At 36.4% G+C, this 14,034-nt stretch overlaps 2 protein-coding genes across 3 annotated transcripts; one reads left to right on the top strand and one right to left on the bottom strand.

The window, feature by feature from the left end:
- Positions 1–204: 204 nt before the first annotated feature.
- Positions 205–3,438, top strand: LOC123875601 (ATPase ASNA1 homolog). Its single transcript, XM_045921527.1, has 5 exons — positions 205–419; positions 502–607; positions 878–1,063; positions 1,556–1,693; positions 2,087–3,438. Exons 1-5 carry the CDS (start codon positions 298–300, stop codon positions 2,543–2,545), a joined length of 1,011 nt encoding a protein of 336 aa, XP_045777483.1. The 5' UTR covers positions 205–297; the 3' UTR covers positions 2,546–3,438.
- A 67-nt stretch (positions 3,439–3,505) lies between these two features.
- LOC123875583 (GPI ethanolamine phosphate transferase 3) lies at positions 3,506–13,985 on the bottom strand. 2 transcript variants are annotated; one of them, XM_045921488.1, is made up of 10 exons: positions 13,266–13,985; positions 12,708–12,837; positions 12,068–12,289; positions 11,102–11,128; positions 9,492–9,742; positions 8,875–9,026; positions 7,209–8,233; positions 6,715–6,906; positions 6,177–6,316; positions 3,506–5,870 (listed from the first exon to the last, which is right to left on the bottom strand). In XM_045921488.1, exons 1-10 carry the CDS (start codon positions 13,800–13,802, stop codon positions 5,697–5,699), a joined length of 2,850 nt encoding a protein of 949 aa, XP_045777444.1. In that variant the 5' UTR covers positions 13,803–13,985; the 3' UTR covers positions 3,506–5,696. The 2 variants fall into 2 exon arrangements, with proteins under 2 accessions (XP_045777444.1, XP_045777445.1); XM_045921489.1 differs by lacking the exon at positions 11,102–11,128.
- Between the last annotated feature and the right edge of the window lie 49 nt (positions 13,986–14,034).

The following is a 14,034-nucleotide window of genomic DNA, read 5'->3' as shown; positions in this document are numbered from 1 at the left end:
TTATGAAGTCCTTCTAGAAAAAGAAGGTAGGACAAAACGAAATTCTCTTTTTCTTATATTAACGGACGAGACGTTCGAGACGGCAAGCTATTTTATGTCGTCTCCACACTCTCCGAACGTTTGTGCATTCTGGTATATTTTCTGTGTCACTATATTGTACTGTCATTTTTGATTACTTTTTTTTTGTACCTACTACTACTTTACTTTTACCAAACGTCAAAAGTGATTTACGTGTGTGTTCATCTTCATCATTTTCATTTTGGATTATTTTTGTAATTACTACAAATTTCGGTAGATATGATGAACGAAAATAATGATTTTGAGCCCCTAGAGCCATCGCTAAGAAATGTGATCGAACAAAAGTCACTGCGATGGATATTCGTTGGAGGAAAAGGAGGAGTAGGCAAAACGACGTGCAGGTTATTACAATAATTACATTTACTATTTTGTTAATATTCTTGTCTCTAACTTATTTACAATAATTGTTTCTCGTTGTTACAGTTGCAGTCTTGCTATCCAACTTTCTAAAGTAAGGGAATCAGTGCTTATAATTTCTACTGATCCAGCTCACAATATTTCTGATGCATTCGACCAGAAATTTTCTAAAGTGAGTGATTTATCATGTTTTTATGAGACCAATTATCACCAATCTTGCTCATAATAAAGTCTGATTTAATGTTGTTACTGTTTTATTATTTTGGTCTCAAGATGTTAAGTTTCCATTTTTTTTCTTTGTGTGAAATAGTATTTTCTTTCTTACACAATGATAAATAGTACAGTTATTGCATAATTTTGCCATGTAAGCAATCAGTGATTGTAATTGTCATTTTACTGTAAGCGAGCCCTGAAGATTATACACACTGTTTTCTTCTTTCAGGTGCCCACAAAAGTGAAAGGTTTTGACAATCTATTTGCCATGGAAATTGATCCTAATGTAGGCCTCACAGAGTTGCCTGAAGAATACTTTGAGGGAGAGTCTGAAGCTATGAGGCTTGGCAAAGGTGTTATGCAGGAGATTGTTGGTGCATTCCCTGGCATAGATGAAGCTATGAGCTATGCTGAGGTATGGCATTTATTCATGTAACTTACTCTTAATAAGCGTAATATGTATGTGTAATGTTATGAATATCAAAAGTTATTCATAATTTTAAGTTAAAATAGTCTTGCATCAACTGATTCGGCAGTCTCCCAAGTCCCAACTACAGTCTGCAGCTCAAGAAGACTGACTGAAGACAGTGAGCTAAAAATGCCTGATAACTGGCCTGCCAGTTTATTATGACTACATTGTATTTATAATGTAGGGAAGTTATACAAAACAATAAGCTATCAAATGTTTCTAGATAGATCTTGGCCCTTTGGACTAGTGGAGAAATCAGTGGGTAAAAAGCTTGTAGACCCCTGATTTAGTTCATCAATTTGTTAATAGCAGCGTTGTTCCCTGGAATAATTTGGTAGATATTGTAAAACTCAGCTAAACATATCTTTTCAAGGGGCTGGAGGATATCTTATACTGCACTTACTGCAACTAATAATAAACAAATCTTGAATATTTCAGGTGATGAAACTAGTGAAAGGAATGAACTTCAGTGCTGTGGTGTTCGACACTGCTCCCACTGGGCATACTTTGCGTTTGCTGTCATTCCCACAGGTTGTTGAAAAGGGACTTGAAAAGTTGATGCGCTTAAAATCTAAGGTAAGTAATAAGGATAACAGCATACTATCAATGCTATTTTATATGCTTAGAATCACAAACACTCAACAACATGCTATAGTTTTTCTGTGGTTTCTAGTTTTTTTTTTTTTATGAAAATCATTAGATGTTGACTACATAGGGGTGCAAATTCTCACTGTATTATGTTATTTGCGGAGGAATCTTGTTAAGTTCCTGAGCACATTCACTAGTGTTGTCAGCGTTTGTGTCATTATTATTATTATTTATAATAGGCTAAGCAGCTTTTGCTGATGTATCTATATCTTAAGTGCTTTGAGTTTTCCAAATGTTTTTTCAATTTATTCTTGAACTGGTATAATGGAGCTTGACATAACCACATCCTTAATTATTGATTAAATGCTTTATTCTCCACAGGTAGCGCCATTCATCAACCAAGTTGCAACACTCTTTGGAATCTCAGAATTAAACTCAGACATGTTCAGCAACAAAATAGATGAAATGCTCTCAGTTATAAAGCAAGTAAACACACAGTTCAAAGACCCAAATCAGACAACTTTCGTATGCGTCTGCATAGCAGAGTTCCTGTCACTGTACGAAACAGAAAGACTGGTCCAAGAACTTACAAGATGTGGAATAGACACCCACAATATAATTGTCAACCAGTTACTCCTACATGCATCTGCACCTTGTGAGCTGTGTGCGGCCAGGCATAAAGTGCAAGAGAAATATCTGGAACAAATTGTAGATTTGTATGAAGACTTCCATGTAACCAAGTTGCCTTTATTAGATAAGGAAGTCCGTGGCGCGGCTGCAGTTAACGCGTTTTCGGAGTATTTACTCAATCCATATGTACAACCTACATCAAACACATAATGTGATTCAGAATTATTGTTTACTATTCAATACCAATAAACATTAGGTTGAGGGCTAAAACTGTATTACAATAGAAAATGAAAAGGGAATGAATTTTTTTTGGGGTGCACCAAGATGATATCTTTAAATCGTTTATCTAAAAATCATTCACATAATATTACTATTAGAAATGCAGAAGTGTGTCTGTCTGGCTACTATATTTTTAAGGCCTATCTGTAACCAATTTTGATGTTTTGTACAGAGATAGCTCGCATCACTTGGGTGAATAGACTATTTTGGTATCCCAGAAAATCCAAGAGTTAAAAAAGGTTTTTATAAAACAGCCAGCAGAAAAAGTTACATCTCATCACAGAACAGAAAAAGTCCACGAAAGCTTATCAAGCGCGAGCCAAACGCTCAAGGCCTACACGTTTGAAGCTCTGTCTATATTGCGCGAACTTCGTTCGTTACATACTCCGTTCATAATCGGTTCACCAAGTACCCATAGTCTCGGCTGCTATTCAATTTCTGTCGCACGTAGTGTATTTCATGCTTTAAAGATGAAATAAAACACTTAAATAATGGTGATTCAGCATCCAAAGGGAAAGCAATAATGAACCTCCAAACGCTCTTATGAACTAAGAATGTATGCAGTAGGAATGCTACGGTATTTGAAGTTTTTTTAAGTTAGAAGAATTGTTAGTTTTTTTTTGCAAGATATGAAATCTACAGTGATTTCCGTCAAATATCATAGGAATTAGATAGTGAGTATAGAAAATTAGCTAGGTAATATATGCATTTAAATGTTATCAAAATGTGTATAGTACCCCTGATTTATTATTATATAAATTTTTATCTTTCATATACATACTTAATATATAAAATTATTCCAAATAAATTCTTGTTATGTAAAAGGTAATTTTATTTCTTAGATTTAGTTCCCAGATTTTGTTTGATTTGATAAAAACAAATGGAAAAGAATATTATGGACTTTGTCTTTATTATCTTGTTCTTCATTGTACCATTAATTAATAAGTAAAAATTATCTAATTATAATACTTAATGATGAATTATTCGTAACAAATCATTCATATTATCATAACAACTTTATAAATACTATATTTATATATAATAAATTATATATAACAACTGTATAATACTGTGAAAAAGCCCTAAGTATGGCAGTGTTGATTGGCATAAAAGCCTAATAATGGATTCAATACACAATGGCCCAATGCACAAAGCTTATGCCTGTCAAAGTGTAGAGAATGTTTCAAAATTGTGCTAAGATCCTTAGATTTTTATAAGAAAATCTACAGAAAACCGGCTAAAACAAGCCGCGCGCAGCAAGTGTACGGCAAATGCCCCTGTGCATGTTCGCTGTGTATTAGGCCAATGTGTAAAAGCGTCTTTGAATGCGATAACTAGGGCATGCACACACAAGCAACTTTTGCCTTCACAACAGTTCCGTCCAGTCTCTTGCAAGTGCCTACTGGCAAGTTGCCTCACAGAAATGTTTAGAATACAATTAATTGCCAATACAATAATTTTTAGAATACTTGTGCTGAACTCTGCAGGAAATTGTGCAAGTTATTTGCCAACCGACATTTGGCCATAGACTTGACATAGGAGACGAAATGGTTGCGGAGTCAAAAGTTGCTCGTGTGAACGCGCCCTTTCAAATCAATATGACAATATTGTACATTTATGTGTAAAGTTCTAAATTTGCAAACGTGCACTACATAATCATAAATCGCTTAAAGTTTAACTATAATATAAAATTCAATCATAATAACAACCCATAAAATACAACAGTAAAATGCCATTGCAATGGTAAATACATAATCGTAAATTTAATATTTAAATAAAGGCAGGGCAGAGCCTCAGTCAAAACTCAAAACGAATGTAAAAATGGTTGACCCCTAGTTTACACTCAGTAAACAAGTTTTGATACTTGTTTTCAATAAAACTTGTCAGAAACTTATTGAATTCAAACTTTTATTTTAGATATTATTTTGTCTTTTTCCTTTCGTGTTAGGAAATAATAGTCAAACATTGTTTTTCTGACTACAGCAAAGCCAAAAGGATAAGTTATGATTTTAAGTCTTATGTATTTATGTACGTATGTTTGATTCTGTGTGTTCCTCCATGACGCCTAAACTATTTTGATGGAAAAGGACAAAATTCTGTAATAAATATACCAAGCGACAGAAACCCAATCTCTATTATTATTTACTATATACTAGTGTCACACTTGTTTGTGACCGGTCTACATCATGATATAAAACATAATATTCTAAATGTAGGTGTAGGTATGTATATAATATGGCTGCCATTTTTTTAGACCATAAACAAGTTGTGACAGATAAGCACAGAACTTGGACAAAAAATTCTACGTAATATTGTCTCTGTTATCTGTTAACACAAGAAAGAGACAAAATATGTCTCAATGAACGACAATATATATCTATCATTTAACATATTTTTACAAGTTTTGTTAAACACAATATTTTTCATATTGTTATTGTTTGTTGGTGTAAACCAGAGGTAGTAATTAACTCACATTTTGTGATATGTCATACATACACCGCAGCAAAAGACTAAAAGGTTTAACTAATAACTTAAAGATTAGATAAATAACCCAGCGTAATAATTGGGACAACATTGCCCTGTACTTGTGAAGCCATGTTAAACATGACTAATACTTCTATTTTCCCTTCAAATAAGCGTAAAGCTTGTGCTTGGAGTAAGTCGTAGGTACGACAATAGTGCAACAGATTAGGTTTGAACCGCTCTGACTTTGTTTCAATCTACTCCTTGACCGCTGAACTAGAAACACTGAAATGGACATATACAAGTACGCTGGAAGAGGTGTGCCATACAAAATGACAGTTGTTGTTGTGCCGATTCGCAACGCCCAACCGAGCGTACCGGAAATTAAAATTGGCACTTTATGTGAAATGGTCTTCATGTAGATTTATCACTAACATTTAGTTCAGAGTAGGTAAACTCGCATGACGGTCACTGCTGCTATCCGACCAAAATCAAGTTCTTCAAAAACTGGTCGGCAATCGCAGGTCCAGCGTACTTGTATCAGTAGAGGTCAGTGACTAGAAAGATTTAAAATCTTCAATTCTCTATGGTCAAACACAAATCGTAATAATCACTTGTGTCAACTAGATCGTACTTGGTTGGGTATGTGCCATACAGTTAGGGTAGCTCCTATTAGGACCCCTAAAAGCGCGGCAGTACATGACCCCACTTCAAATAACAACTTAGGTGTGAATACCCCCCATATCATGAGGTGACGGCAGTGGATTGTGGCTGATAATGCACAGGCGTATACCTGAAAAACAATTTAAAATATCCTTTATAAAAGTATTGATGTTTTGCTTGCACACGATATAATGACCACCTCAGACTTAGCTAGAGATTTTTACTCTATCCCATTAGAATTCCCAAAAGAATAACAAGTTACACTGGACACCGAATCATATCATAATGTAAATCGTTGGGAATTATTTCCTATTGAGTCACTATGACACGATTGGGTATGAATCATTAGGAACCAATCAAAATAAAAATGACTCAAAAACTTTTCTAGGGTCTATCAATAGTTGGTATAGCAAAAATCTATACTCGACGTACTTACTCTAACAGCGAAGCATAGGGCAAACTTGAGACACAGAGAGAAGACAGCTGCTAGCTGAGTCCTGGGGCCGAGTGAGGCGGCGCCGTTGCGGCCCCAAAGCGCTAGCAGGGGCACCGTCGCGCCGAACATTAGAGGCATTCCTACGACAAAATTACAAAAGGGTCTTGGACTGTAGTAATCAAATGTTGTGATGTTTTGTGTAGCGGTAGTTTATGGGCTAGAATTCATTATTAAAGAAAATAATTTTAAAAAAATTTCACAGTTTCGAAATTTTTAACTTAATGATTAACGTCACGCTGTATGGAAGGCGATCAATGACGTCACAAGGCGTAAACGACACACTGCGACCGAGATCAATAGAAATGGAACTTTGACTTTGCTCATACTTAAGACACTGTTAAAACGAGACAGCGTTATATCGCTGACATAAATCCATCTCGTCTTAATTTCATCTTAACTGAAAATTAAGTCACCCACTGCACAAGTTTAAGTTGAGTTCTGTATGGTTGACTCCAAGTGTACAATGTGCAATAATTACCAAACAAATAGATAAACATCAGCGCGACTGATATAGGCGTCCCAAATGATGTATAGTTAGGATCGCCGGCGTGGAACACTGCGGCCCAGCGCACGTGGCTGAGCGTCGCATGGTGGCCCGTGCCGTAGAAATGGTACGAGGCCAATAGTGCCCACAGGCAGGCCAGGCTTGAGCTGCATCTCATGGTAAGAGCTGAAAAATTAAAAGTAGGTGAATAAAATGACTGAAAAATGCGAAGACATACAATTCACTTAACGACATTAACGACGGTTTATTAAAATATCAAAAGGTTTTAAGCAAAAACCTCAAGTTCTACGCTCTAGATGGGTAGTCCGAGCAAAAATTTTGCAGGCTGCAACTCGCTTTTGCTTATAATTTGATGGCCAGTACTAATTTTGTCAGCTTCATAAGGTTTTTGGTCTGAATTATTCAGCTAGTGTGTAGTAGCTCTGTTATGACTAAATTTTTTAGAGAACCAAAACTTTCCAACTTACAAAACTTGGTTGAGCCTTCAGTCTTCAACAACGGGACGATATTCAGCGCAATGAATCCCGACAGGAGTGCTAGGCCAGCTGTTGGCGCAAACGCTGCGCCCAATACCAGTGCATTGGCCAAATAAAACAGTAGCCCCGATACAACCAGCGGCATAGTCGCTCCCCTACCGTCCTTCCTCCACAGGAGAACAAACATGGCGATAATGACCAACCAAGCTCCTCTGGCCAACATTCTGGATCTGCTTGGAGAGCCTAAAGATCCCCAGCCTACTGCCCAGTGAGCGCAAGCGAAGATACCAGCTATAACTACCCCATAGCCCCTCCATTCTACATGACGTCTTGCGATCGCTATTACAGCTGCTACAGACCCTAAAGCTAGTACTAAAGCTGCTCGAGACGCATTACCCGTAGAATTGCCTTCTCCAGCCGTCCAACAGTCCCCTTGCTCCTCCCTACAACCTCTATACGACCTAGTTAACACCATCACAACCCCAAACCCAGCCCATAGCAACAAAGACTTCATCGTCCCTACATTCCAAGCCAGCAAACCTAAAACCGTTAATGCAAGATACGACAACGTTGCACCTTCTTCTATTATGTAACTATTCGAAACTAAAACCGCCGCTGAGGCAAATAGGGCAGACCGAGCGAATCGCTCGTAAAACTGCGAACGTCCTTCCGACCACCTCTGCGTTATTCCATCCCAGTGCATAATAACTAATACGCACGTAATAGCCCCTGACACTAAACCTGTGCTTAAAATTATCGAGTGCTCTAAATGCTCCAAGATTTCAAAGTAGTATGCAGTGTAACAAACGCCTATACAGACAGCCATAGATACTAGTCCACTAGGGACGAAGGTGCTAGCGAAAACGTGCGGAATGCGTTCTATAGGAATGCCTTCAGTGATGATCCAGTTGAAGAAAATTGCTAGAAGGAGCAGCAAAAGCGCCCTAAGCATGGATAAAGAGTCGAATTCAACCCAAACTTCGCGAAATGCCCCTCGCACTTTATCCATTAGGTTCCTGAAACAAGTGGGTACAATTGAAAATGTAATAGTTACATAACACATGTTCGCGACTGCACCGTGTTGTTTCAAAAACTTAGATCCTATCGAGTTTAGAAAGATGGTGTGTTTTGTAGGATTAAACATCCAGTATCCATACTGTTTAGTATCGTAGATCAAGAAACAATGTAAGTAATCATTTATTAAAGGATAAAAATAAGTTTGAACTTTGAACATTGTTAGTTAAAAATGACACTTTTTGACCGAAATAACAAGTTGTAGTCGCAAACAGGCGATAATATTATGTAATACAAGAATAGGTTTAAAAGTCCAAAAAACAGATGTCATTTATACAAAACCACCACTCCATAAATAGACTCCAACCAATGTTTATGTTTAACCAATGTTCGGATGGGTTATTGATAGATAAGTGAATAGGGATCTTCTAGGCAAACTCACTCCTACTTAGGCTGCATCATTACTTGCCAGCAAGTCTGATTACAGTCAAGAGCTAGTCTAAAATTAAAAAAAAAAAGTATTTCTGTACCATTATTTAGAAAACTAAAACGGTTGGAGACCGCAACAAGTACAATAAATACGCCGCCAACTTTAAGTTATTTAATACATAAAACTTTGGGACATCTCTGGCATCCTTCTTACCTAACTTCAGTAGTGTAAATCTTGAGTTCTGCCTCACTTTCCACACCAGCTGCTAGGTCTATCTGTGTTCTGGTGGCATTTATTAACTGTGCCAGCCGCTCCAATGAGATCTGTTGAGATTCTTCTCCATATCGCACTAAATACTGCGCTACCTAAAATACAAACTGAATTTATTGATATTGAATTAAGTTCTCTTAACACATTCGCTGCGTTGTTGGCACTAAAACAGAACTTATTGCCAGTGCTCTACAAGTCATATACTACCCATATACCATAAGTACCAGCTATGCGTTACTACTTCTTTTTACCAATACCTGACTTCCAAGGTCCTTAAAGACAAAGAAACCCAACGTTTTTACAAAAAAAAAAAATTAATCGATAGCTAACAGCCTTCTATCCTCAGCACCCCTTACAATGGTTCGTATAGGCCGCAGTGTAAGCAAAGGCCCTTTGAAAATGGGGTCCTTTTTTCGGATGGATTCGAAACAAGTTGGGCTTAATTCGAATAATCATGTTTTGGTCATTTATTATAATATTTATAATGGATATTACCCCCGATAGTTTTAGAGCTAAAATAAAACATAGAAATATGTACTTATAAAATTATAACTCCTTACCTGTTTTAAGTTATTACTCAAATGCAATAACGTATGCGTTACAGGCATATTAGGTAACACAGGTAACAGTAAATTTCCTAGTGATGGCGCGGGCGGGGGTCTCCCCAATGCCGCACTGATTGTAGCGGCCAGATCGGTCTGTTGCACTTCTCGGCCAATTTGCCTGTCGGATTCGTCCCCTGCGAACCCTGACCCACTGTAGGCGAATAACGCCGCTGTACGCTCGGCTTTGCTTTCTCCACCATGGTCACCTGTTTGACAAACAGTTAACTTACAGTTATTTATATTTAGTAAATAACAAGAGAAGTGGGTTAAGGTTTGGACCACACAAAAATCAACGGCAACTGCATGGCAAGAAGACTCATTTACGCACGGATACGTGTCATCATCATCATCAGCCTGTGGATGTCCACTCTTGGACATAGGTCTCTCAAAAAGAGCGCCACCACACCCGATCCTCAGCCTTCCTCATCCAGCCACTTCCCGCCAGCCGCTTTATATCGTCGGTCCATCGTGCTGGAGGGCCTCCTACACCATGCTTGCTTAAATGCGCATCTACATAATTGAATTTCGAATGTTTTTGAAAACGTGTTTGTGATTGGCTGGTGACCCAAAATGGTTAACGCCCACTGAGATTTTTGCCGCTTCATTTGTACAAGATTACGTTATAGAGTTTTATAATATCTACTAACTTCTTTTCGCGGATAGGGTAAGTCACAGTAAGTACTACGACTCTGAATTTCTGTTGCGCTTGGTATCCAAACCTTTAGACTAATTGATCAAGACTTAACATTATAACAACAATTATCAAAAAAGCACATTTATATAAAGGGTTTATTGGACAACTAATGATAAGGAAACTAAACACTAAAGGCTAAAATGAAAAACTGTAACTAAGTAATGTACTATTAATTTACTCAATATAAAAAAATCACTGGGTATTAATTAATTTAGTCAACTGACATGACGCAATGACGTCAATCGTTTGCAATGAGGAATACGACGCAGAGAGATGCCAATTTTAGGAAGCTTTAGAAAGGAATCATCACACTTCACACTAATATTATAAAGGCGAAAGTTTGTGTGTATGTGTGTGCGTATATGTTTGTTACTCCTTCACGCAAAAACTACTTGACAGACTTGGCTGAATTTTGAAATGGAGATAGATAATATCCTGGATTAGCAGGCTACTTTTTATCCCGGAAAATCGAAGAGTACCTACCCACGGGATTTCTAAAAACCAAAATCCACGCAGACGAAGTCGCGGGCATTAGCTAGGTAGGCATCTGCTAAGAAAGGATTTTTGAAAATTCAACCCCTACGGGGGTAAAATAGAAGTTCGAAATTCGTGTAGGCCATGTGGACGAAGTCGCAGGCATGAACCTGTAAAGGATATGTTAGGTAAGTGTCCCCACCAATTATCGCCGCACGTTGCATAAAAGCTACTCCTAAAATTAGCATACATGATATAGAAGCAGAACAAAATAGCACGCAAAATATAGTAATCGTCAGCAAAAATAAATAACTATGCTTTAGAATCACACACAGTTATCCATAAAACATCATCTATCTATTCTAATAACAACACAATGTTTCAAGCAAACACCTACCATCTGACTTTTTCCCTTCTTGTGAGTCTAAAACAATGTAAAGTGATTTAGTTTATTTTAACTTGTCAACTTTATTTATTCTATATGTATATTTAGAATTAGACTAATAACTTATAACATTTTTTTTTTTTTTTTTATTCACTATAGGTAAGCGCTTGACCACAATCACACCTGATGGAAAGTGATGATGTGGTCTAAGATGGGACGCGTTTACCTAGAAGGTGCCTATTCACTCTTGTTTTAAAGATACCCGGATAAAAGGTATTTAAATGTTTATAATTAATTGCTACTATAATCTATGCTAGAATAACACTTGACCTAATTTACATTTAGGTCTATTGAAAAATACCTGCTAACCAATAAAATGATTGAAGAAACACTCACTAAGAATGTGTTAATTATACAATTTTTTGGAATAATAGAATAGTAAATCCCATTTTTTACTATTTATTTTAAAAAAAAGTATTTTTACTATAGATTTTCAAAATAATTCCTAGTATTTTTCAAACTTCAATTCAATGTAAATGCTATATCTATTAGTTGTATATATAGTATGTACATAACTAATTATATTATTATACATACATACATACTTAATTTCAATTCACTTAATAAATAATAGATAAGACATATTTTTATCATCTATCTACTCATAAAAATAACATTAACACAATGCTTATTGCAGAATATCATAAATAATATAATATTAATCAGTCGATTAATAAATAACAGAGTCAAAGTTACACTATTTCCACTGACTGGTGTTGTTTTGTGTTTTCTTAAAGAACATTTTACTACTTATATGACATTGTTATTGAAATCTGTTTGATTGCTTATATACAAAGTATAAAGTAGGATAAACAGTCGCAAAGTTTAAAAAGTCTTCTGTGATAGTTCTAGTGCCGCATTTTCAGAAAGACATAATAATTATTCCACTAAAATAATTGGTTCCTGTTTGTAGTTTACCTGTTTCAGTCATGCCATGGTCTCCTATTACGTAAAGTAACACATCCGGAGCTAGGATTCCAAGAAATTTCTCCAGCCTGTCGTTTGTTTCTTTTAGTTTCCTAGCCATCTCTGGGTGGTTTGGTCCATATCTGTGTCCCGCATGATCAACACCTAGATAATGCGCCAGAAGTATGTCCCAGTCGGACTTCTTTAGTTCATCATAGATTTTGGAGTCCACCTCTGTAATAATTATGACAAAATCAGAGATTAGTCACCATTTAATTTGTTCATAGGCGGCAGTAATCACTTAACATCAGATGATCTGCTTGTCTGCTTGTTATTTTTATTTAAAAAAAATTCAATAAACTTAGGATGATGATCTAATGATTTTCTTTTAGGATTTAAACAGCCCATTATTTTTTTCCAAACTTTTGATTGTACTAGCCAACCCACCCCTGCCTTGTTTGGGTGGAGGTTCTAAAATTACCAATGTCTTCAATTTAAAATACCAATGATGGTACAGAACCCTTCGTGTGAAGCCCACTCCGACTGGACCAGTTTCTGGCTGAAATAATGCATCTCCCGATTCTCTAGCAAATGGCTTCAAATGTTAAAACAACTTAAAAACTGAAGGAAAGCAGATTTACGAAAGACATACCATTGTCCACTGTGTCAAGATCCCAGGTGTGGAATGAATATAAGGCATGGGAGCGATGCCACCTGCCTGGCATCAGTCTGGCCCACGTGTCATCACCCAGCAGTACTGCCTTGTTACCTTGTTTCACTATCTGTAATTATTAAATTCATAATTAATATTTTTTTAATATTTTTAAAATTCAATTCATATGCTTCCTTATAACTGCTCTACCAAACTCATCACAAAAAAATTACTATATTATTTACTAGATTATATTACAAGATTACTAGATTATATTTTTACTGGCTATTGGTAATGTAGCATAAATAAGTGATTTTTTTTTTATATTTCATAACACTACCTTTTTCTGGACAAGCATAGATTAGTTAAACCACCATGACCTTTTCAGAAAGATTGTTAAGTATGTTAAGATGATCCAACTTGAAAGAATTAAGGACTAAAAACATTGTACAGGCAGACTAGCTTCTTATCTTTTTCTGACCTTAAACCCAATATATTAAGAAAGGATAGAGTTAACAGGCAAAATTGTACTTTAATACAGGACACTGGATCTCTTACCTGATCAATAACGTTATCTTCTTGAATTTCCATTGCAGCAAAGTTAGAGCTTATATCAATGAAAGTAGGCAGAGAGCCGGTGACGAGAGCCTTTACCCGCTGAAGTGTGGTCGTTGGTGGATCAGCCATAAACCGGAAAACACGAGCGCGGTTTGGCCACTTCTCTACCATCCTTCGAATCACTGGCAGACGATTTTGATAATACAGAGGGCTCGCATTACTCTCATCGTACTCTGTAAAATCGTATCTTAACGCGTCCACTAAAATCAACACCACTTTGTTCTTCTTTGGAGCGCAGATCATAGGTGAGCCGGAGTTTGACAATATTCGGCGAATTTTATCATCTTCGGTGCATTGAGTTTTAACGCTCGAATTCTCATGCCCATCACAACCGAAGCCCTTTAAGGGTACACATTCTGATACATCGCTTAAAGTTTTACGAGATAAAAGAAAACCCTGACCAAACATGAGCACTGCAGATATAATAAGATATGAAAACCAAACCAGATATAAAATAAAGTTCCATTTGTCTCTCATATTTATAATTTTTTAACACACGAATAGCTAGCAGACATGGATTTATGATTTTTAAATTATTATAAAATTGAATATGACCGCACCTCGCTGTGCTACATCATTTTGTGAAAACTGAAATCCCTAAACTTTACAAAAATTCTGTGTAAAAAATGAAAAACTGTGATGAAAAACTGAAAACTACACTGTCAAAGTCAAAGCAGACATTGACATTGACATTGACAAATGAAAATTC

The sequence above is a fragment of the Maniola jurtina genome, chromosome 20, assembly GCF_905333055.1.
Source record: "Maniola jurtina chromosome 20, ilManJurt1.1, whole genome shotgun sequence".
Classification (NCBI taxonomy): Eukaryota; Metazoa; Arthropoda; class Insecta; order Lepidoptera; family Nymphalidae; genus Maniola; species Maniola jurtina.
This window is presented reverse-complemented; position numbering and strand designations above follow the sequence as displayed.